The sequence below is a fragment of the Cyrtonyx montezumae genome, unplaced genomic scaffold, assembly GCF_038088225.1.
Source record: "Cyrtonyx montezumae isolate F1298 unplaced genomic scaffold, pur_monq_1.0 scaffold_10, whole genome shotgun sequence".
NCBI classification, from domain to species: Eukaryota; Metazoa; Chordata; class Aves; order Galliformes; family Odontophoridae; genus Cyrtonyx; species Cyrtonyx montezumae.
The window spans coordinates 46542026-46567205 of NW_027071826.1; the positions used below are offsets into that span (position 1 = coordinate 46542026).

General features: G+C 41.4%; 1 protein-coding gene across 1 annotated transcript in view; it reads left to right on the forward strand.

Annotated features, from left to right (window-relative positions):
* The first annotated feature begins 3785 nt into the window (after positions 1–3785).
* Positions 3786–25180, forward strand: part of PLEKHA7 (pleckstrin homology domain containing A7) — a 135783-nt gene continuing 114388 nt past the window's right edge. Inside the window, exons 1-3 of the mRNA XM_065755276.1 lie at positions 3786–3885; positions 3978–4054; positions 4156–4213. Coding sequence (XP_065611348.1) covers positions 3803–3885; positions 3978–4054; positions 4156–4213 — 218 coding nt within the window. The 5' untranslated portion in view covers positions 3786–3802. The remainder of the gene's footprint in view (positions 3886–3977; positions 4055–4155; positions 4214–25180) is intronic.

Here is a 25180-nt window from a genome sequence, read left to right on the forward strand (position 1 = left end):
CTAAAAAGTAAATCAGCTGGATGTCTTTACAAATGAAGGAGACTTGTACAGGAAAGACAAACAGGTAAAATTGTTTTGAAGATACCTCCTGGATTCCACAAAGCTGCTTTTAGCATGAATACAATTCTAAATACTGACAGTGCTTTGGAATAAAAAACCTTTTAACTGAGGACAATTACCATTTTTCTTACTCCTTGGAGAGTTCAGCGTGTTTTGGAAGGAGAAGTGTGGATTTGTTATGCAGCATGAGCATTGCCTTCTCAATGTCATTTTCCCATCTGTCTTGCTCGCAGTGTTACAGTCTCAGCTGATCCTTCTGTGCTGCACAGCGATAGAGTGAGCCTGAATAATACTCTCACAGTGTCTGCCATACTCCATGATGTTCTCAAAGGAATTGTGGATACAATTTGAACTTGTTTATATTCTTCTCCTTGCCCAGGAAAATGAATAATTCCTTTTTCCACTGTTGGAATTTCCTCAATAATAGATATGATATTGTTTAATCTTTCTTACTTTATGAGATATATTTATCTCTCGGTATTCTCGGCTGACACTAATTCCAGGGAAGTTTAGGGAAACCTCTTAATCTACTGCAAGAGAATCAGGCTCTAAAACTCTAATATTTTCTAAAATTACAGAATCATAAGGGCTGGAAAGGACCTGTGGCAATCATCTAGGGGACAGGCAGATCTATTACTGTACTACCTTGGGATTATTAGTGAGTGCTGTTATCTGAGATGACTTTTTTCCATGCCGTTTCTGAGAGTTCAGTAGTGAAAGCTGAAATTTCCTTAATTTGATTGAATAAGCCATAGCTGTTCCTCAGTGAAATTCCTCCTTCAGTTGAAACAGCGTTGCAGTTTTGGCAAAACAGCATTGGAGATTTTCCTGGAAGACAGATTTCCCTTATTTCTCTGAGATCTGTCATGTTTCCCTATTGTGTGATTAACATATTCTTCTGCCTGTAAGACCGTGTTTTGATTTCTGGTCTCTTAAGCACTTGTCACTGCTGGATGGGAATCTCATTGCACAATCTCGAAGAACAATTCATTTGCACAACCTCTGTACGTAATGATAAAAAGAATTGGGCAAACTGCTCCAAAATGGTCTTGCAAATTAATCTGTCTCACTATGAAACTTTTTATCATTTTAATTCTCAGCTGTGCTGAGCAGAGCTCACAAATCATGCTGAAAGGCATATTGTATGTTTTACAATTATGGCTTAAGAGCTTTCTTAATCAAGATTTATTAATTCAGACTCACTGCTTCTCAAATGCTCTGCCTTTGGCCTCTCACCTTTTATAGGTAGTGCTTGTCCTTTAAAAAGAAGTCATACCTAGCAGTCTTTTCTATGCATTGGAGTTCATTTCGTTTAAGTTTCCCGAAACAGCAGCAGCTTTTGACCTCTAAGACCATCAAATTCAATTATATTCAGTTCTCAGAAGAATGGGAAATAGATCATTAGAGTACGTAGCAGCCTGAAATCCAGCTGTGAATTCTGTAGCTTCCTAGGCACTGGATGTAATTGTGACTTAATCACGCTTTCAGACTTTTTGGTTGGAGATTCTTACATGGCGTTTCAGTGTTATTTCCAATTTCCTATTGCATCTTTGGTTGAGAAGTTAGAGGATATGAAGGGTTGAAAAAGAGCAGAGGAACATGCTGACTTGAATGGTGCAGAGGGGAATAATGTAGAAGTGGGGAAGAACATAAACTAGATTGGGATACTGGCATTGAAAGGGGGATCGATAAAGATGGGTCATAAGGGAAAGGGCTGAAAAGAAAGGAAAAGGATGAGATAGAAAGGATGTTTGTGTTCTGTTGTTTGATTTTATTCTGGAAATAGCGAAGTCTAGATACAGATTTTAGTGTGTGTTTTAAAATATGTCACTCCCAAGGCAGAAAAAACTTAATGAAAGTTATATATATTAAGAAAAAAAAAAGTGCTTCCTGGGGATGCAGTCAGAGCAAGTAACCCTAGGAATGCATTCCCATAAAGCTGCCAAATGTAGGTCCAAACATACAGTAATATTCGGGGACCTCAGCAGATCTCTTTCAGTTACCTCATTATCAACAGAGGAAGCCTGGAAACTCTTAGCTTTTTATTGGACCCTTCATTTGTTGAATGGCATATTTCACTCCTTTCAGCCAAGTTCCTGTTATTACGGCTTGAAACTCACAACTTAATGCCACAAAGTTTATTCCAGGTAATGCTCCATGAGAGGAATGAGTGAGGTGCAACAGAAACTAAATGTGGCTGAGATCAGGCAGGGAGGACGGGAACCAGAGCTTGAGCATTAGCCATATGAAGGGAAAAATGAAACCAAAACCAGAAGAATTTGATAATCTTTTCATTGAATGATGCCTGGAGGTATTCTTGCTCCACTGCTCTAAATCTCAAACCTGCCTCCTGCTGATGAGGCCAACACAAGTTAGGGTTGTAAATGTCTGAATTTAGATTATGTCTTCATCTTGATCTTAAATTTAGATTACAGTTCTGCAAGTTTCTGTAACAGAACAGACTTTTAAATGGCTTTTAAATGGTATATCTGAAATTAAAGAGATGGAAGTACCTGCAACACCAGATCCACGAGGAGATGCATCAACTCAAGATCTGGTTATATGTCAAGGATCATAAATTAAAACAGGGTAGCTTCTAATTTGATACAAAGGAAGCATTTTCACCACAAGAACATGGGAATGAGTTTCCAAGATGATTCTTCATATGCATTTCAGGTAAGATGAGCATTAGGCTTACCCTGCCACAGGCTGCTCGGTGGTCTAGTGGCCAAAGCCCCATTGGGTTACCAACTAAGTTTAATGAGTTCACACAAGCACTCCATGGCACCGAAGTAAATGCATCTCTTCAAAGCAGGATGTTCTGGACACATTTAACATGTGATGACACTTATTGCGAGTACTTTGTTACATGATAACTTGCTTCTGAACCCAGAAAGCTGCAGAAGTGATAAGGCTTCAAAGAAAAGAAGCACAGAAGTTCTGGGTTTAGAAGTCCTACGCGAAATTCTGACAGAGGACGAAGGGCTGGAAGGCACTCTGTCCTGCTCCTTAATCGAGTGGGATAAACCAAAACTTTGAATTGCTGGAAAAGCAAAACGCTGAAGAAGAGCATCATGATAGCGTAACATCGCAGGTCGTTGTTCTGTTGAAGTTAGAAGCAGTTCAGCAGCCGTAGGACTCTGACAGAGTTTGTCAAAATCCGTGCCAAGGCAGAATTCGAGCCCACGCTTCCTCACACGCAACAGAAAACAAAGCACTCTGCGGTGTATACATATCCCACGTTGTGTCTCACAGTACTGCCCGTTCTGAACCGTATCACTCTCTCCTGTAGCGGACGGAGGGCCCACCCCGTCCCATTTCACCGCACCCCGTCCCTCGCCGTGCCCGGTGCGGAGCTGGCACCCTCCCCGCGGCTTTACGCGCCTAGGGCTTTTTCCCCCCACGTGCTTTTAGCGGCGGTGGGAGGCATCCCGGGACGCGGCGTGAACTGCACCCCCGCCCTTCCCGTTCCGACGCCTCGTGGCGGGATGCGCTCAGCCACGGACACCCGCGGGGATGCCGCCTCTCCCGCCGAGGCTCCCGCGGCTGCCGCCGGCGGACAAAGGGCCGCGGCCGCCTCCTGGGGCCGGGAGGCGTCGCCCCCCGCCCGCCCCGGGACGCCGCGCCTCCGGCCGCCGCGGTGGCGCTGCCGAGCAGAGCCGGGCGCCGCTCGCCGAGCGCCGGCCGCCCTCCCGCCCGCACCCCCTCCCGTGCCGGCCGGCCGGCCGCGCGCACGGCGAACATGGCGGCGGCGGTGGGGCGGGACGCGCTACCTGAGCGCTGGTCTTACGGCGTCTGCAGGGACGGCCGCGTCTTCTTCATCGAGTAAGGGGGCGGCGGGAGAAGGGGCGGGGGGTGGCCGCGCGCCCGCTGCTTCCCGCCGCTAACAGGTGCGCGTTTCCGCCTCTCCCCCGCAGCGACCTGACCCGCAGCACCACCTGGCTGCACCCGCGCACCGGGGAGCCCGTCAACTCGGGACACATGATCCGCTCCGGTGGGTGTTCGTCCCCCCGTAACCCCGTCCCTGAAGGGCCGCGGGCCGTGCGCTCACCGCCCCTCCTTTCTCTGCCTTTTCCTCTCTCTCCGTCCCCGCAGACCTGCCCCGCGGATGGGAAGAGGGCTTCTCGGAGGAGGGCGCGAGCTACTTCATCGAGTGAGTGCTGCGGCCCGGACTGGGGGGGAGGGGGGGGGGGTGCGCGGGATGGGGAAAGTCGGGCGCGGGGCCGAGGCGGCTTGGTGCGGCTCTTTCAGCGCGGGCGGCAACAGGTTTCCCCCAGGCGGCGGGCTGTGCTTCGTTGGTTGGTCGGCTTCTTTATTTATATATTTATTTCCCTTCCGTTTCTTCCTGGTACTGAAAAGCGCGGCTCGCGGCAGGTGGAGAGCTGCCCCGGCCTCGTGATGAAGAGTAACCCCCCCCCACCCCGTCCTTCCCGTGCCTGTGTGGCTGACGCACAGAGCCCCAGCGGCGGTGGGTTCGGTCCCAGCCGCGCCGTGTGCACGGCTTTCTGCGTCTCGTTGGTCACACACTTGGAGAACTTTCGATTTCTGAGCCCGTTGTTGAGCTATACTCGTGCTCAACGCGTTGTGCAGTGCTGATTGCGTTCCTAAGCTCGAGCTTGGGTTGCTTCAGCAAATGAGGCGTGAATTACAGAAGGGAGCACGTGTTTTGCACAGTGCTCAGGTGAATTTGGCCATCCTTTAGTCAAGAACTTTGGTGAGAGGGCAACAGCAATCCGGCGCAGGAAAATGTTTGTACCACTTCAGATCCACCTGATGTAGTATCTTATGCAGAGGTGATGCTCCCCTTTGCACTGCTCCAACCATGCTGCTCCTCTCTCAGGCCCCAGAGCTAGGTGGGTTTTCTCTGCTTTTCTCTTTTTCCCATGACCGCGTTGAGCTCCTCTTCTGCTCACGTAAACTTCTGCATCCCTAGACAGGGATTTCCATAGCTCACTGCTCTGTTCATCACTCCTGTGCTGCTCCCACGTGACGAGTTCTCAGCTTACAGAACAGAAAGGCTGCTGGTCCCTCAGTGCACGATTTCACGTCTCGTGCTATTCCGTTTAGCAGCACTCTCTTCGTTAACTGCCTCTTCTAACTGGTGATAGTTTCGAGTCGGGTGTTATCCACAGAAATTTCTTGAGCACGCGCTCAGTTCTTGCTCCTTGATTGCTAATTTATTGCATGAGGCTGGGAGGAATGCTGCGAGCCGCCTGTCTCTCTTGCCATAATTTCCACTTTAAATGTGACCTGTTGTAGTTTCCTCTTTGATTTACTTGTTCTTCTCTCTTCTAGGTCTCATACTAGTTGGAATTTATATAATTTTGTGTGGGACACGGTGTCAAATATTGAAATATATGTAGGCCAACTCCATTTGCATAACTAATTTCTAGAATGGCAACTATCAAGACGTTAGGCTGAGTGCTGGATGTGAGCTGCCTTTGATTTTTAAAAGTAGTTAATTTGTTGTCTGTTTACTTCCCTTACTGTGGGCAGTCCTGAAGCAGTGTGTAATAAAACAATAATTGGGTAAACGCTTCTCTGTACTTCTTGCAATGTGAAGTCAGTTATCTTTGTTGCAAAAGTGCTTTCTGGGCTTTAGAAAACTTCTCTGCTTTCTGCATTTGGGCTTGTTTGCCTTTTTGGGGAAGGCACCCACACTGACAGCACATTTGAGTGCTGCCAGTTGACTGATGCTCCTTAGTTTTTCTTTTCCTTTACTGCTTTAACTTTTAGGAGTGTAATTTGCACGAGGAAGTCACGTAAGAAGCTGCATTCTAGTTCTTCCCACTTCCATGTGTCCAGGTCTTCTTGAGTGATTTTCTCTGTACTGATTATTTTTCAAGTTTTCTTGATAGCACCAAATCCTATTAGTGTAGTTCTGCCTTTTATCCTAAAACCACTGAATAAATGATGAAGAAACTGATCTTTTTAGGTGTCCACTTGGTGATTTAGATAAAATCTCACTTTTACAGCTTATTTGCAACTTTGATAGCTCACCCCAAGGTGAAAAATGGGGTAACTTTTTGTATGGTTTTAAGGGTCTTCTTCCCATATGCACAAAACCTCAGTATCTTTGTTGCTCTTACTCAGGTAGAGACATAGCATCGTCAGCTCAACTCAGTACAGATATTGATGATGAGAGGTTGTAGTGTGGTCACCTTTACCTATGAGCTGTGAGACTTGTATGATCCTCTGAGATTTATTTCCTGTTGGGGTGACAAGAATGTGTGGGGGGAAAAAACAATTTTTCTTTACAAAAAATAGGTGTTTGGTTGGCTCAGCCTGCCCCCCCTCCCTTTCTTAAATTTTAAGGGGAATACTAATTTAGGATTGGTCGTGGGTTCAAATGCATTTTTGTATCACAGTATCACAGACATTTGCTTTTTGACTTCGAGCACTGGTGCTGGCTTGCGCTACTCTTTCACATCTCTCTGGTTTTGCTCTCTGCTGGTGTTTATGAAATACATTGTATAAGTTGGGCAACCACTTTATGTTGGAGTCACTGCGGGAAGAATGTTGCTAAACATATGTGGGACTGAATGAGCACTTGCATCAGTTGCGGTTTGTTGCTGGTAGGAGCTGGTAGGCTTGGCAGCAGACTTTGTGGGGAAGGAGGTGTGACACGCAGGGAAATAATGAGGATAGAAAAACAGTGCACATAGGCGTCATAATTGTTTCAATGTGCTTGTTTTCTTTTTCTTACCCCCCCCCACCCCCAAAACTTAGGACAGTTGGAATGCACTGGAATTCTGTAACCCTTTGTTTGTTTGTTTTGTTACCTTTGAATGTTTAAGATTTGTAAGTAAGAGGATCTGTTCCTCCAGTCTTAACACCTTGTGTTAAAATGGTGTACTGGAAGCTATGAAGTTTTCTTTAAAATGCCTCTGTAATATTGCATTCAAATCGTAAAGTCAGGAGCAAACAGGTGGCAGTCAGCACTGAAATAGCTGAAGTTGACCTTCTGCTGATGGATTTCCAAAAACATGTTTTCACTGCACTATATTCACCTCGATCACTTGTTCAGGTAGCAGCGAGTGTTCATGAAGCAGAGCTTTTAAGGGCCGTTCTCCCTAGCAGAAGTCTGTAACTCTTTGCAGCTGTTACTCTTAAATGTGCTTTTTTTTTCCTTTTCTTTTTAATCTCCTATATAGAGGAAAAAAACATGGTATGTGGTACTTGGATGTACATCTACGCCTGATTCATGGGGGGCAACCCTGCCTGTGGCAGATGGGTTGGAAATGGGTGGTTGTGAGGTCCCTTCTAACCCAAGGCATTCTACAAAATACCAGAACTGGGGAGAGCAACAAGGTGGCGAGCACCAAACTGAAATCTGTGTTTGTAACTTTGATTCTCCTCTACCAACTGCATGTCTGCAGATACTTGTGTTGCTGAAAAGCATGTAGGAGCTTGGATTTGCCTGTCGTGGGCTATAGGTGGTACCTGGCTAGTGACTGTTTAATCAGAGAAGGAGAGACCATCCGGATTATTGAGTTCAGTTGTTTTGATTATCCGAGAAGATCGTTTTATAATCTCATTAATAAATGTAATCAACGTGTTTCTGTGGCCCTGCAGAAACAGATGTCTTTCCTGCTCCTAGTAAAATGTCTGCGGTGGATTCTGAATAGCGCAGTTCAGGTGGGCTGCAAGCTGTACTTACTGTGCATTTTGTGACCTGCTTGAAAATACAGGTGTTTTTTCTTTTTTTTCCCCTAATGGTTATTGTTGTTGAAGTAAAAGATATTGTAGCACTGTATTGCTATGAGTAGAAGTGGTGATATCCCTCATAATGAGATCTTCAACACAGAAAGTGCTGTTTGCGGTCTTTATTCCCAGAGTGGGATTGAGTGGGAGCTTAAGCATCCGGGACAGAAGTGTGCACCACCGTTAGGGAATCTGGGGATAGTCTCTGGCCAAATGGAAGGACCACGTGCTCTAAAGTGTAATAGGGAAACTTTATGGAGAAGAAATGTAGTCTGGTCCCGCAGCAGCAGTTAAGACTGTCGTTTGGATGGTTGTCTGTATGTAGCAGCCTGCTGGTTGTAGCTGCTGGAACTAAGAGATGACACTGAGGGGACTAGGCTTCCTCGAACTAGCTCTTATGGGCTGGAAAGCAGGTGTGAAATTAAGAGATGGAAGAAAAATGCCGGAATTGGATTCAGTGTTGGGATAGGAGGGGAAAAAAAGCCGTGCCATTCCGCAGCCGTGCAGCAGTCCGGGCGGTCTGTAGCGGCCTCTGCTGGCTCACGGGTGCGAGGTTAGAGCCGGGGAGGAGCTGCCCGCCTGGGACTGAGCCTGCCTGCCTTCTTTTTGTCGTTGGCAGTTTATTGTCCAAGAATTGACTTATTTGGGCAGTGAGGAAAAGAAGAGCTATATAAAGTAAGCTGTATTGTTTTTGTAGCTGTTTCTCGGTCTCTTGTTTCCCTTCGGTCTCCAGCTCCAGGCTAGAGCACGCAGCTTGTGTGGTGAGCAAAACTGAGATGGGAATATTGGACACGCTGGATAGGTACAGTAGCTGTTTCATTCATGTTAGGGCAACACATAAATGTCTTCCTTGATGACAGTTAAAATGAGAAATCACTCATTAAAGAGTCAAGTAAACGCTGATAGATTTGTACTCAGGCAGAGGTTGCTGAGCATTGCAGACAGCAAAAGAGGCTCTTAGAGAAAGGAGAGAGTGAGGTTGGTGCAGCCTGGATTGCAGAGTGCCCTGTAGGACAGTGGGATTGGAACTCTGAGCAGAGAGAATACCATGTGTGGTTTGATTCCCTCGTGTATGAAGAGGAGCATTGTGTGCCTTCCCTGGCAGGGAGGATGAGTGTATAGGAGGAGATCCACTTTTTGTTTGTTTAAAGCGTGACTGCACCAAAAGGTACTTAGCTTGGTTTGTTGAAGGAAGTTGCTTCTTCAGTCTACCAGTAGCCATTGAACTCTCTTGCAACTGGACTTAGTTTAAAGGATTACTTATTTGCAGACAAATATCTCACATAAGAGCTTTTCATTTTCTCCGCTATCAAATACAAAAAGTATATTTTCCAGATGAGCCTAGCAATACTAAAGAGCTTTGTTCTAAACAAGTGCTTCAGCAAAGGGAGAAGTGTGTGCTGTGAAGCACTTGGATGCAGGCTTTTCTCCCTGATTCTGTGCCCTGCGTTTTCCAGTCCAGTTGCAACAGATGGATTATTCTAAAATGAGTTTTGATTTCCCTGCTGATCAAAGTTGGCCATCATCTCTTACATTCACATTTCATTGCTACAGATTAAGTACGTTGCATTCATATTGTAATGCTGGAACCTTGCAAAGAGTAAGTGGAATAATGTAGTGTCACATTTACTAGTATCATATCAGGTACTATCCACTATGGCTGTACTTGCAAATTTGCTGCTGAATCGAATTTGATTCGACTTCTCCTCTGAGATGTGCTTTTAAAAATTTATTTACTTTTAATGCCCTTGGCTTGGATAACTGTAAAGGATGGAGCTAAAACCTCATCCTGCTTGTAGCTTAATTGTCTTTTCCTGCGGCATTATTAGACCATTTACAAGTCTGCTCTGAGGTACTGCTGTCCTTAGAAACAGAACTTCTAATTTGAATGCAGATTGCCAAGTTAAAATCCAAGAAGAATCTGGTTAAGCTTCCAGCCTTTTTCTTTTCTTTTTTTTTTTTTGATTGTCTGCCATGTGTGCTTGGCAAGAACATCACTGACTTGTCTAGACAGGTAGAAAAGTGCTATCAGTAGTAAGTACGTGCTTTTCTTCCTGGAGGATTAGGCCCTTGTGTTCCTTATTGCTTACCTGTATCCTGTAGGTTCTGTATTTAGGTAAAAAACAAAACAAAGAACAACAAAAAAGCAAAGAACTCAACCAAAAAGTTGTGAATGAGTTTTGGGTACACCAAAATGAGGTATTTGAGTAATACTAAATTTTATTTACAATGCTATTTCAGGCATTATTATGATTTTTATTCGCTTCCTAGGGACCAAACTAAGATCAGAATATTGAGCTTTCTGTAAACAGATGATGATATTGCAACATGCAAGTGATTTTTCCAGGAGCATGGGATATAACTACAGCAGCAAAGCTGCTCCTAATTTTCTACTTTATTTCATCTGAAAAAATGTAGAGTTACTGGCTTTTTGCAAGCTGCATATTTGTTTTCAAAAGGTCAGAGTTTCACAGTTGTCTTCAAATTAGCAAAATGGTGGAGCGGGAACTTCCACATAACTGTATTTCTCTGCCTCTTTTTCTGGGTGGAAGAATGACTCCTTGGATTGACTTGAGATGTTGGTGTAAATAGAATGGAGAACAGAAAAAATGGGGGCACTGTTTATCAGCCACTGTAGATCAGAGGTCAAAAGGCCAGTGGTAGGTGAGTTCTTTGCTTTTTAATAGGTACCTGTAAAAGCTAACTTTTAGGTGTTTGAAATGTGTGCTCTGCAGATGAATCTCCTAGTGTTTGAGTTCAATGCATGTTTTGGGTTAGAGAGGAAGAAATTGGACTTAACCAAATAGATCTGCTCGGTCTATTTCTGCGGAATGTGAAAGCTTATCAGCAGGCAGGACAGTACTATGAGCATGACTGACTGACTGGTAAAGCAGCGTTAATCCTTTCAGTGTATTTTTCTGGAGATCAGGCATCGTGACACCAGCTGTTTGTAGGGGGAGTTCAGGCTGACCACGTGTGGATGTAAGCAGTTGCTCCACAGAGGATGCATTGGTTCAAAACCACGTTGAATTGCCTAGGCTGAATTATAATTAATTGCAGTTAGCTGCAAAGTAATGAAACCCTCTTTTCTTGGATGACAGCTATCACCAGCTAGTTGTTATTTATTGTTGCTGTCTCGGGATATCAGCTTTTATAAATGTAACTGGTTTTATTTATTTATTTTATAAACTGGTGCTTCAAATAGTCTTAAGTAGCTTTTTAATTTTGTGTCATAAAAAGGGATTCTGTTGCCAACATACCATTTCTTAAAGTGAGAATTTTTTGCATGCTTTCCATTCAAGACAATGGTCTCATCAGCATCTTGAAGCAGTGTCTTTATTTCCTTCCTTGCATGTCTTTGGAAGGTGCTGTTCTTTAAGTGCTACTTCTGTGCTTTTCTTTTGAGCACAGGAATACTTGAATACCTGAAATATTTTCAGTGAGTGATAAGATTTATTCCTTCAGCACTTGTGTGTGTTGGCTCAGTTTTCCATTTTGAATAGTCCAAGCCCCTTCCTTTTGCTCATCGAGTTAGTCACTAGTGAGTCACAGCTGAAGCTCATTTGCAAAAAACAAGCCTGCAAACAGAAAACCTACAAGGACCTTTTAACTCCTCTCACGTGAAATCTCTGTATAAAACTATTTTAGAAAACAGGTTACAGACACCACGTCATGCTTTGGTATATTCATTTTTCATTGCATTTAGCCCTTCCAGTTGAAATGTGAAGTGATAAATCTTAATTTAATCAGGTGTTAGTCTCAGTATAACAGATGTTCCTCAGTGTCAGCAGCTGTTTAGTTTTTTTTCTCTTAAAGCTAACTTGTTTGGGAAGCTGGGTGCCTGCGTCTCCAACAGAGCCATTTTGAGAGTTGCATTTCTGTAGCTTGGAGAGTACTGAATTGCCTAAGAAAGTATTGAAACCACAGAATGGGGGGAAAGAAAACTGAATTGCTGAGGAGTATGACAATGCCATTTGACAGTGAAGTAAAACAGCACTCACTTTTTTGATTTCCTGTGTATTTCCATGGGCGGCATGGAATCTTCAGTATGTGATTATTTGGCATAAAATTCAGATTTTGCTTATGGATTTTTATTGCAGTTGAATGTCACTGGTAATACCCAGTATTTGTTATATGGGAACTGTTGTATTATTGATGCAGTGAAGTCCTTGCTGGGAGGCTCACAAATCATATGAAGTTTTACGTGATGGTGGTAGTTTCCCTTTCCCTTTCTGAGGAAATGTGGAGTGCTCCAAAAGTGTTAGTGGCTTTGTCAGGAGATGCAGAGAATGTATGATGACCAGAATGCTCTTCCTGTGCTCCTGTGCTTGGAAGACAACAAGATGTTCAAGCAAACTGCAGATGCAGAAGTTAGATAAAGCACTGCCTGAAATCTTTTAGGAAGAAACAGATGCAGATCGTGTTTTTAAGTCATGTCTGGAATAGGGCTACAAGAGTTTTTGAATTATTGATGTACAGAAGAGAATTCTATTTGTGAAGGAAGACAAGTAAGCTTTTAAATTTGTTTAGGCTGTCAGGCAGCTATTTCCAGAGTGGTTTCTGTAACCATGATGAGGTGCGTTAGGCTTTTTATGTGGGAATAAGAAAATAAGATATTTTTACAGTAATGGCCTGCAAGTGAATGTTATGTTTGTTTCCTTTAGAAATAAAATTTCAGATGTTTTATTCTTGATGCATTATTAAAGATTTGCACAATTTATATTAAAGATTAGAAACACAATCAGGAGGTCTTCTAATGAGCTGAATAAATTAATGCTTCCAAACATAGGTAATGCAGTCAGTTTAAGAATGAAGTTCAGCACAGACAGTTCTTGTGTTTTTGTAGAATGTAAATGATAAATTAACCTTTCCTCCCTTCATCTCACCTTTAGGAGCTCTGTTACTGATAACAAACTCGTTTCCACCTGTTATCAGGTCTGCTTAATGGTTTTGGGTGAAACTGATTTAGAGAAACATGCTGAGAATGTTGCTCTTGGTGCATTTCAGCATTCTGTAGAAACGTAAGCGAAGAGGTAAACTGAGCATGGTTCTGTGTTAAATTAATTTAATAATTATTTATTATTTTCTCAAAAGTATTCTGGTTCTGCAGTTGCATAGAAATCTGACCGCTGCTAGGATTAGAAACTTTTATTCTATTACTTATTTTGATGTTTTATTTGATCTGCTTAGCAGCCTCCATACCAATTAACTTGATGATCCCTTTCTTTTGGCTGCTAAAGTTTGCAGTGAAAACACTAGATTGTACTATAAGGCTTTTCTTCTGGGGAAGTGACTACTATGAAGGTATGACTTCTGATTGCTACTGTCTCTGACAAGTGCCCGTGTGAAGAATTAAAACGGAGCAGCAGTGTTAGAGCCCCTGTGACTACAGCTGAATTTGAAAGTAGTGTTCTTGCTGCTCTGGGGGGTCCTGACTTTCCTTAGGTTCAGCTGTGTTCATCAGATACCAAATAAATGGTTAGGAAATGCCCGGTCCTGCCTTGTAGAGTTGCACCTGTGTAAGAACAACCGGCCTTCCTGGAAACTCTTATCTACTTGTGGGGTAGGCACAAACAATTTCTGTCTAATGATCAAATAAATTACTTTTTGTGTCAAGCAGAGATAGTAGAATTTAGCATTAGTCAGAACTGCTGTCTTCATGAGCAAAACTACTTCTATCTGTGAAATTTAACCAGAGTGACAATTGAAATAGGTTTCCTTCTTGGACTCATTTGTGTGATGTTTTGAATTTTTGTGAATATGGAATAAGAAATTCTTCAGTGGACATTTTGTACTGTACCAGTGTCATCTGAAATGAATGTTTAGTGACCTGGAGTAGAGGTCTGAAATTGATTTAAGTTGTGGCAACTTAAATATGGATCCCACTTGCATTTCATTTCTGAAGTGAACTAAAATGAGATGTGTCCTATTAGTAGGTGATAGAAATCAACTTTTAAATGTGTTGATGGATATTTTTGAGTGCTTCAGATCATTGTAAAAAGTAAATCTTGATGTGTTGTTCCAGTTTTAAACTAGAACTCTTGATTTGTTTTTCTGTTCCTACCTGGTCATAAATTGCCAAAAGAAGGAACTTAAGCATTTTCCTGTAGTTTTTTTTGAGCTTCTAACATAGCTGAATAAGAAGAGGAAGTATTTTCACGATGCTTGCCCAGAAACTGAAGCATTGAACAAACTTTGGAAAGTAGTTCAGAGGGACAGGAATTACTTAGTCCCCATGTGCAGTGGGAGAGTTGGCTTGTTAAAATGTGGCTTCTGATGCTGTAGGATAGATTTGTATAGGAAAGATTTGAGCAGAATTGCACATCGGCTCCTAAAAACATGCCTACACATTTCATTTGCTATTAGAGGGAAAAAAGCCAACAACAACTAACCACAAAATCCAGAATTTTAAATACTGTATGTAAGAAAATTTTAAAGCATGGGTGTTTCTTTTTCTTTTTCCCGTGTCATTGCATCTAGGATAGCAAATGCATTTGTAATGGCTGCCATTCTTTAAGGAAGATAGAAATCCTGTAAGATTGAAACATAGAAATGATACCCACTACCTAATCAATTGGTGTTTAAACGTTTTTAAATGAGTCTATGTCAAAGTGCATTTGTAGTGATGTAAGTACCACTCCCTCCTCAAAACAAACAAACAACAAAAATGTACTTAAAATTCTTCAAAAATGCCCAAGCAGGGGAAAGCCTGTAAGGGTTTTTATAGTGGAAGCTTTTTTTCCTGTTTCATGCTAGGTAAATCTTTTCAGAAGTGAGCACTTGCCATCTTCATAGAACAGCATTATCAAACGTGCTGCTCATTGAGACACATAGCTGTAAGGGAAATCTCTCTGCTTTGGGTGTTTTTCTGGATGCTAAGAAAAAAGGTTATGTCTTATTCAAAAGCTTTGAAAACAGTAGGAGCAGTTCTAAATCTTCTGCTGTTTCAGCTGTTGAAAGGTCAGACAGATTAGCAGTAAGCTTTTTCATTGTAGATGTCCTGTTAATTTTCCTTTGATTTTTTTTGATATTTGGACCTCTAACACTGACTAGGGTAAGAGTCCTATCACTGACTCCATGTTCAAATAGACTCGAGTAACTCTTATGGCAAAGTTCTTTATGCAAGCTATTTAATGTGAGGATGGATGCCTTTTTTTTTTTCTCAACAGCTCCAACAATTAGAGGAAGGAGTTTGTACCTAATCTGAAATACCACAGGAGAGGAATGTCCTTTAACTTTCTAGGTCTTAGGTTGATAGTCCCTTCCCCCCAGCCTTTCCAAAGGCGTGAAAACCAGTTTCTATAGGGCATGAAAAACAGGTTTGTGTTTAGGTAATGCTTCTTCAGAAAATAAAGGAAAACTTCTAGGAAAAAAAGTTTTAGGTCTGTTGTGGAAAGCAAGTGCTCACACACTGGGGAAAAAAGGCAGACCAACCCACTCATGTGGGCTACTGCTTAATTTGTATAGTTTAAAAAATTAAAGTAAAAATCAAGATTTCTTGTACGCATAAGTGTCTCCTTAGTTTGCCTGCTGCGGAAGCTTATCTTAAATATCACAGCTGCCTTTTAAAAGTTGGCTTATATAAGGACATCTTATATTATGTATGGTCTTAATGGCTCAAAGCAGCTGAAATCAAGCAAGAGAACTACAGCAGATGTGTCCATAACTTGCATGATCCTATGAACCTAGAATTGGTTCTAGCTGTGATGTGGATGCTGCTGCTGATGAGAAACTGTTCCTATTCCATCAGCAGTACTGAGACAGACAATTCTGGCTTGAACAGTCAATGCTATTTGTTTAAATGCACACACTGAAGAAAGACTGTAAATGACAGACAAACCTTCTTAACATTTGACTACTCAAGGATTATAAGGAGGTTCTTCCTGTAGGGGTTGGGAAATGGTGTTCTCTTTCTGAATGGGTGAACCGGTGCCCCAGAGAGGAGACTTGCTGAGTGAGTCAAGATGGGTGGGAACAGAAACTGGGCACTTCCTTCCAGGAGCAGAGAACAGCCGCGCTCCGCAGACAACAGGGACAGCACTCCAGTTGGGTGGTCTGGGCTGGGTTATGGGGGGAAGAACGTTGTTACAATGTGCCTGAGCGAGGTTGGGTGAAGAGGAGGCCTCCCAAAGCTGCAGCACTACTGTTTGGATTCTGAGGCGAGACCTATCAGCTGCTCTGAGGTAATAAGGAAACTTGATTTCTTTTTCTCTTCTTCCCAACCTGTACCCCTCCTTTTATATAAGAGTGTACATACATAGACACGTTTTCCTTAAGTTCCCTGAGCAGTGGGGGAAAACTAAGTAAAGCTGTGTGAGAGACCTCAACTTTGGCAGGTGGGCATCTTGACCAGGTACTGTTTTTACTTACTGGCTGGCTTTACTGAGTCTGATTGTTGATGTTTCCTTTTAAAGTAGTAAGATTGCAGTGTAGTAAATAGATAAGAAAGGATAACTGTGAAGGGAGCTATTGATTTACTGATCTTATGTGGAGTGAAAAAATTCATTGATCTTGGAAAGAAAAGAGCTGTTGAACAGTTACGTGTGTGTACATATATATATATATAATCTCAGTTTAATGACCCCTGATTCTATCTGCCTTGAGAATTGACTGTAGATGCTGTGTGAGCAGTGATATGCATGCCTCGTATCCCCCTAGTTTCCTGTGTGGTTGTGCGGGGCTGGGGAGCAGTCTAATCCTTCTGTGGTGTAGTTCTGAGTTCTCCAAATAAATGATTTGAGTTTGTCTGTGCTCTCACTAATGATGTCGTATTTTCACTGAAGTTTATGTCATAACTGTATTTAAATACACGTTTATTGATAACAATTGTTTTTAACAAATTTCTCTCATAGCGTGGAACTTCCATTAAAAACTTTGAAAATGCCTTTTCATAAACCAAGCATGGATGGTTTCTTTCTGAAAATTGGAAGTATCAGATACTCAGATCATCGCAATGCTGTGTTCTTTTCTAAGGTTGGATGTCCACCTGAGAGTTTGGCCTTGACTGAGGGCTTATCACAGGCTCTGAAAGAGTGGTGTATTTTTGTTTGTTGGCTGTTAATTATTCCACAGAGGTGAAAATATTGATTGGATCACTTTCTTTTGGAACCAAATGTTTTTTCCCATCAAGTCTGACGCTCTCCAATCTGCCTGTTCCCTGCAGCAAGCTGTAGGGACGTGGGGGCACAGCCTGGGCAGCTGCAAAGTGACTGCCAGCTGAAGCTTGGTATTCCTGTGCTTACAAACTACTGCTTCCCGCTTGAACTGTTTTGAAAAAGTGGAGTAACACCTTTCAAGGCAGAGTGCTTACGCTTGAGCAGGACAGATGGAAACAAGTTGCTGGTGACCGTGCTGATGAATAATCTGGCGTGCCGCCAGCCGGTCTGAATCCCCATCGCTTGGGAAAATGCAACCAAGAGTGATCGGTTCAGGAATGCGCCCGCCACTGAGCTGCATTGTGGGCGTGGGCTGAAAGCCCCCCTCGCCAGGCATCGGCCGCTGGGGCCTGGCTGAGCCTGAAAGGCTCCTGCTGCCCCCTCTGTTTGCATGCATGTGAACTGCTACGCTAATGGCGTTTTGGCGGGCGGAGAGTTAACAAGCAGCAAAAATAAAACCTGTGTGGAGGATGCTGCGTTCATGCAGAAGAACTGAGGCCTTTTCAGCCGTGCTTCTTTAACAAAGAACTATGTAGCGTTGGCTCTGTTGGGAAACAAATTGCTGTGCTGTTGTTTGTTGATTGTTCCTCTTGCTTCAGTGGTACACCTCTGAGAATCAGGGCCTGTGGGGATGAGAGGGATGCAGGCTCGCAAGTCGTTTCCTATTGTTGGAGGTGTCAAAATGCACGGATACTTGCCCAGTGAAGCTGCTTTTACAGGTGCTCTTTAATAAAAGGTTGCAAAAGGCATGAAGAGTTCTCTTTCAGGAGTCTGCCACAGTAACAGAGCTGTTCCCGGAACAGCTTTCCCAGGAATTTGATTACCCATAGATTTTCAAGAAGGGCCAGAGGTTCTTGCTACTTATGGTAACGCTCAAAGAAAAAGAAAGGGGCATGTAGAGAAGTGAAGTTCCAGCATATCTTCAGGCTCAGGACAACATCTGCACTTTTGGTCCCGTTTCTTGTATTCTTTCCTTTCTTGTTGTAATTTCAAAGAGGAAAATGCATTCTTGAGAAATCCTGAGAAATACATTCTCTCATGTCAGTTGCATTGAGGAAACTGGGGCCCTGCAGGCTTCTGCTGTGCCACAAGAGGGCATTCCTGGTGCCAGCTCTGCTACTGCTGGGGAGTAGATGGCTTTGGCATGTGTGACTGTGGATGAATCCTTCTTGGAAAAAAAAGACTCCTCCAAGCTCCCTAGTTTCATAACTGAAATGGGAGTAGTCTGGCAACTCTGTTTTCATAGCTAACCTGGAATTGTTGGATGATTTTTGTAATTACATGAAGTCTAAGAATTCAGAGTAGAATGTTTTCAGATTCTGATTTCTGCTCTGTCAAGGTTTCAATAAATGATCCACCTGGTAGTGATAAGATGAATTAAGTTAGACACGGAGAAAATATATTACTAGAACCCTTTTCTTTCTGGAACCAATAGCTTTCAGTAGTGTGGTTCAGCCACTCTGGAAAGCTGTGCTAGTAAGAACAGTGTGTCCATTTGTTCTGTCACATGGAAGACTGATAAAATGGGAGGAAGTGTAACCTGAAGTGCTATAAACGCTGCAGTGTACAGTAACGTAACTAATGCAAGATACAGCCATGCAAACATTTTGTGGAGTTTGCACTTTATCACTGTCTATCGGGAAGATTGTAAATGGGAGAAATAATTGAAGTTATACACTGTGCATAGTAAATTTGGCTCGCTGTTTAATTCAGAGGTGCCCTCTCTTTGTAGTGAGACGAGCCAGGTTCTTTCAGGAAGCTCTACAGCCCTGTGCCCATTGCTCCTTCTTCATGCCTTTGTGCCTTCGCTTTATCAGGTACTAGGCCTTGTGTGTCTACAACAGCAGCGTGGGCCCTGGGCAGCTCAGAGGGCACACTAAGGCTCTTCAGTCATTCACCTTCATTCCCAAGTCTCGCCATCACATGTTAAGGGACCTCTCTACCCATAAGAAAGAATGCAGGAGCAGAATGCCAGGGGAGTTTATCCAACTTGAAATACCTTCGGTTTGAGCATCCCTCAGGAAATATGGCAGCAGGGAGGAGCACAGAAGGCAGATGAATTGTCCTGGCAGACTGGATTTGTTATGCCAGCTCAACTAATCTTCAGGGGCTTTCCAATCTCACTGAACACTGAGCATAATTGTGGTAGGATTTGGTATGTTTGCTTATTTAAAATAGGGTGATTTAAGCCTTGTAAGCTATTGCTCATGCTCTGAGATTGGTGAGAAGGCATTTGCCAGTACTACACAAACAACTTAGAAAAACTAGAAAGTTGAAGCAAAAATTCTCTCTGCAGCAAAGCATGGATGATTGTCTGACATATAAAGTAAAAATATAATTAAAAAAAAAGAGCAAAAACGAACAAAAAAAAAAAACACCACAAACAAAGTTGTGATGTATGTGCTTAAAAATAAAAAAAAAGAAAAAAGTAATAGGAAACTGAATACATGCTGGAAGGATATTGTGACAGATTTTTCAGCTGGATTCTGCAGCGCTTCTGTGTCTTCTAAGAGTTTCATTTTGAGGCTGCTATGGAATTTTAATCTCATTGGAATGAGAAAGTGCATGTGGTGGTAACTCATTTTGTTTACTCCTTAGGAGCAATGTTTTAGCTATTAAGTAATACTGTATTAACACCTAGTTTTAGAGCTGTTTAACTTTGGGTAGAAGCACAAAAATAACCAGTTCTAAACTAAAACTATTATTTTCAGTGTTGGACCAACAATCCAAAGTGTAAAAAGCACTGGAGATTTGGATTTGTATGTGACTTGAAAGAAATTCTAGTAAAACGTGAGTTAAGGCTAAGCATTTGCTGTCTGTGGTTAGCCCTTTATGGATTAATAAAGCGTGTTCGTGGAAGAGGTACTATCGTAATTGGCACCAAGTAATTATTGTTTTTAAGGTTTTAATTTAGGCTTTGCTTGAATTGCTCATGAAAGCTCTGCCGCTCTTTGCTATAAATTCTAACATAAATTGGTGCTCAACTGCAGGAAAGCTGGTAGAAGTCCAGAGCTATACACCTATGCAACAGATGTATGTGCCTGTAGATACTTGCATGCCTTGGATCTCATACAGCCCATAAAACACTTTCAAAACCCTTTGTGCTATAAATCCAGAGTCTGAGAACGATGGCAGGTTGTGCTAGCTGTATATAAAAACAAACATACCCTCCCTCTTCCCACACAAACACGTGTAGAAATGACAGAATAGCTCATTTCCATCAGCACAGAACTACCAAACTTATATTCGTACATGTGAAGGGAGAAAATGCATTGGATTTATAGAAAACAAGACACGTTAAATGCCATTTTGGGAGTTGTACTGCAAGTGGTAAGGGATTATGAAAATGCTACTGGAAGTGTTTCCATTGGAGACCTATCCAGCATCCAAGCAGTAGATTCCAGGGAAGTTCCATTCAAACTTCATTGTTACTTCACATTGCTAAAGCTCTTGGATAGTACAATAGAGGCCCTGTTGCAGTATAAAGTGCTTGCAGTCTGCCTTGTTGACAATGATGGCTTTTGTTCGTAGTCTACTGTTAATGGCTCTTCTCAAAGTAGCCACCTTTAACGTCTGGTGCTGCCTTTTGGCTTTGGAAAATGATACCTTCAGTTAAGACTCATTATTGATTAGAATGTGCTTTATAGGCTGAATATTTTTCATAACACTCTACTTATAACACTGTAGCTTTAGAAAAGAACTTTCTTGATATATTATGTCATAGGTGCTTTTTTTATGCTTTTGCACTGTTAGAACAATGGATGGTATGTTTATATACTGCCTGAGGTGCAGTACTTTTCAGTTTGTAACTCAGGAGAGGGAAGGAATTGATGGAGGGATGTGTATGTAGTGAGAGCAACTGTTCCTAAACACACAATGTTTGGACTCGAGCTTTTCCAAGGCCTTCTTAAGGGATTCATCGGTAGCATACTAGTCTGTAAATGAGTAATTCCTAGTCTACTCTTCATTTCTGTGATTACCATATCATTTTCTGTGGGGAAAAATACAGTTATTACCAAACCAAACAATGTGGTGTTGCTGGATGTCTCCAATGTGAATAAAGCTGTCTTCCATATGGACCAGATCTTGGGAATGTTCATTTGGCCGTGATGCTCAGGTTCTTACTTGCAGTGCTTTTGAACATATCATGTACTGCAGAGAAAATTGCTTGGTGTACAGAGTGCAGTGTCTTACCAAGGGCACTGTACTTGACTGAAACAATTATATGAGGCATTCTAGGGTTTTGACAAGGAGAAAGCAAGGGGGAACTTCCTTATAACCTGGAAAAGGTATCGGTTTGACTTGAACTAGATGTCTTTGTATGTATTCCTTAAAAGGCACGCAATGCACAAATAGTTTGCAGTTTCTGGACTTGAAGTAGTTGAAGAATAATAGAAAATTAAGACAGCTTATATTTCAAAACTTTACGTGTTTTTGAAGCCTGTTCTACAAATACTTAGTTGAATAATGAAGTTAACACTACTAGATTTTTTTAATGTTACTCAGCACATGTATGTGATTTTTTTTCAGTTTTAATTCTATGTTATTTATTATATTGCCCACAAAGTAAGATGCCTGTGCTGTCAATGTATAAAGTATATATGCTGCCATAGATAGTGGCAGTTGTACTTACAGGCTTGGTCCTCTGATAGTTATTGTGGTGACAGAGAGGTATCTTGAAATTGAATAAATTAGGGTTTGGTTGGTAATGAATATAAATGTTATTTAGTGATAGTTCAGCTGGTGACTTCAAAAGTGTCTTTTTAGAAGAAATAATTTTTTCAGCAATTAATGTTCAAACTTGTCATGTTTTATGGCATTTGTTAGACCTTTTGTTCTTGAACTAAATGATGAGCTTAGATTCTAGATTGTGTTCACAAATTTGAATCTTACTTTTGAATTGAGCTTTGGGAATATTTAAATTATCAAATTTATGAACTTGAACTATTCACTTTTAAGAAAATAGTTACAGTGATATTCTTCAAAGCAAATAGGTTAGAACAGCTTATGGGGCTACTTATATATGTGTTTATCACATCTTGCTACCTTAACATCGTTGCAGCGTATTTGTTGCTTTGTGCTACTAGATCTGTGTAATTACTTCTGGATAATTATTACTGGAGCTGTGATTTTTGTTTGACCATAAATTCAATTGCAACACATGAGTATAATTAAGCTTCATTATATGTTCCGTGTGAATAAATTCCATTCAGTTACTTGAGCTGTAGCCATCTGAAAAAAGTTGTGGTGATCCTGTATTCAGCAATCACACAAAAGAAAAGAAGGAACGTGTAAGTCTGATTTGTGTTGGGAAGTACTGGAAATTAGTGGCTCACTCAGGAGCATCCTGGACGAGAACTTTGAGAATGTTAGCAATGGAGGAATTGGTGTCAGTAAGTCAGAAGAGTATTGGTTAAGACTACAGGTAGAAGTAAACACATAGAAAATTGCTGCATAGTAGAGGTATGTGATTTTACATAGCATTTATGTTAATTCTTTAGATACAGATGTGTCATTGCTCTCCTAAAGTGTTTGCTAGAGTTGTCATCTCCTGAACTAGAAGTCAAAGCTAACCATCAAAGAGCTTCATATATTGCCTGTAACTAAGGGGTTGGCCTTCACGTTGCATGTTTCAGATCCCACCACCCTCCTCACTGGTGTTGTAAAAGCCAGTGAGTTCTCCTTGCCTGTGAGGTTTTGCCAGAATGTGCGTGCTATCTTTTGTGATGACATTTCTACAAATATGCATAGTGAGTATTGGTGAATATGTATAAAAAAAAAATAGGTGGCAAAAAATGTGTGGGAAGTAGAGCAAAACTGTTAAGAAGCATATGTTTACTTGCAGACTAGCAGATTGGCATACTTGAATGAAATGCTGAATAAAAATTCAAGGTTATATTCTGTTATCTTTTGATTTTATTTTTCTCCGAAACTGTTTCTAGTCAGTGAGGTAAACTGACAATCTGTCTCCAACTTTTCCTTTTATAGGAGCTTTTAGCAATATCCTTTCAAGTAAGCTGAGTGTGCTGATGGTTGTGTGTATTCATAAGTGAAGTTTTAAGGGACAGGTAATGGGAGGATGCCAAATAATGGGCCGTTCAGACGAGTGGGGAAAAAATAAATGTCTAGAAAATGAGTGTATTCACAAGTGCATAAAAATTAGGCATGTTGCAGGTTCATTTTATCTTGGACTCTTGGCATGCATTTCTGCTGTAGCTGAATTTTTGTCAGATATTTGGAGTGTATTAATAATGGAATTTACTTCAACATAGACAAGCATTTTGAGAAAGAGTGAAGTTTTTAGGTTGTGGAGGCTGTAGCAAGTCCTGTGAATTGCAGTATAGCTCTGGATTTTTGTAAAAGTCCTTCATGAGTGGAATAAAAGGCAAAAGTATTTGGAGAACTGTCTTCAAACCAGACCGGTTCTAATGGTGTCCACATGGCACCATGTGACTTGAGAGTATTCAACTGCATTGATCTTGCCTGAAAAACATTTAAGTATTAACTTAATTATTTTGGATTTAATGTTTTAGCTTGCATAGCTTGTCATTGCAGACTGAAAATAATCAGCCTCAGTAGAATACTTCTACATATATATATAAACTACAAGTATGTATACATGTGTATGTTTAGAAAGCCAGACAATACCAATATATTAAAAATTTAAATGGATAAGGTTAATGCAAAATTTATTGGTTATTTTATTCCTTATCAAGTTTCTGTACTTGGAGACATATTTCCATACTAGACTTCATAAATGCAGACAGCTGAAATAATTATTGTGCTTTTTAACTTTACTGCAGTTTTAATGAAAAGAAGGGAAGCATTTGTGGAAAATCAAGTAGGATCAATTTTAACCATCCTTCTCCCAGATTCCCTTTCTTTGCTTTGTGAAATGCAGTGGATGACTGGTTGAGCTGTTGATGTTTAAAGATGTCACAGGTACAGCCCATACTGTGTCTTACCTGGAAACTTAATGCACAGTTGTTACTACCAACTTAAGCAGCAAGTATGGGTACAGGCTAGAAAAGTCACTTGCCTTCTGTAGTTGTTCTGAGTAAGGAACTTTTATTTTCCAGCAAACATCCTAATATTATTACTTGTTGGTTTTTGAGCTGAGTAAGTTAGGTCCAGAGGAGAGATTATTTCCCTTGTTAGACAGTGTTCACTGCTTCCTATTTGTTCAAAATGGATATTTGCTTCTGCATTGTAACATTTGTTTTATTTTTTTTTCTTATTTAGTTAAGATATTATCTGGGATTAAGCAGAATTTTGTTTCTCAACTAATTCAGATATCCTGCTGTTTTTCAGTGTTTGAAGCATGTGCATTGTATTTTCTGAAAAATATCTTGCTCCTTTTCAAAGCTTGGCAGGAATTTCTTTCTCAGGATTCTGTTTTTATGGGGGCGTGATGGTATGTTCTTGTACCACCAAAGAGAGGACTACTTTATTCAATTTGTAGAAGTGTTAAAGGAGTTAATATGCTCCAGTTTCTGAGCATTTATATAGAAGTCAAGGACAAGAATACTGCCTCGCCTACTTTCATCACTCTCTCAGTCATTACAGGTATAACCTGAGGTCTGCTGATTTTGGTTTATTGTATGACTGAGTTACAGAAACCAATTAATTCAAAAACTTCATTAGGAAAGAAAGGTGGAGTGCCATCCTGAGTGCTGGCATGAGAGAAACACAAATTGACTAGCTAACCAGTTTCATGAGGGAATTAAACTGATCTAAAGCTCAGCTATCAATGAAAGGGATGCTAACGTTTCTGCTGTGTCTTTCATTTGTAGCCCATTCCTGAGCAGCCCTGGAACACTTGTTTAGCAGCCTGATTCACCAGCTCACCTGTTTGATGTAGGGGAAAGATAAATCCTATCAGAGCTTCAGCCAAATTCCTTGCTCTTCACCTCACTGCATGGCTGCACAAGCTCCAGTGCTGGTGCAAAGCCAATGCTGAGAATGTAGGAGGTGGGACTGTGCCTTTCAGCATCACTGGGACCTTTGTTGGATGCACACCCTGTAGAAAATAACGTGTTCAATGGAACTGCGTGGCAAATGGGTGTTAAGAAGCATGGGCCTTAAAGATCTAGGGTTTCCGAGAGATGATATTCCTTAACATTTAGCAATTGTCCTTGAGGAACTGCTTTATATATTTATTTAATTACTTCAGATGGTTATTTTTTACATTCATTTTCTTAAATATCTCTTACCTCAGCTTAGCTTTTTACACCTGTCACATCAGTTATAGAAAAACTATA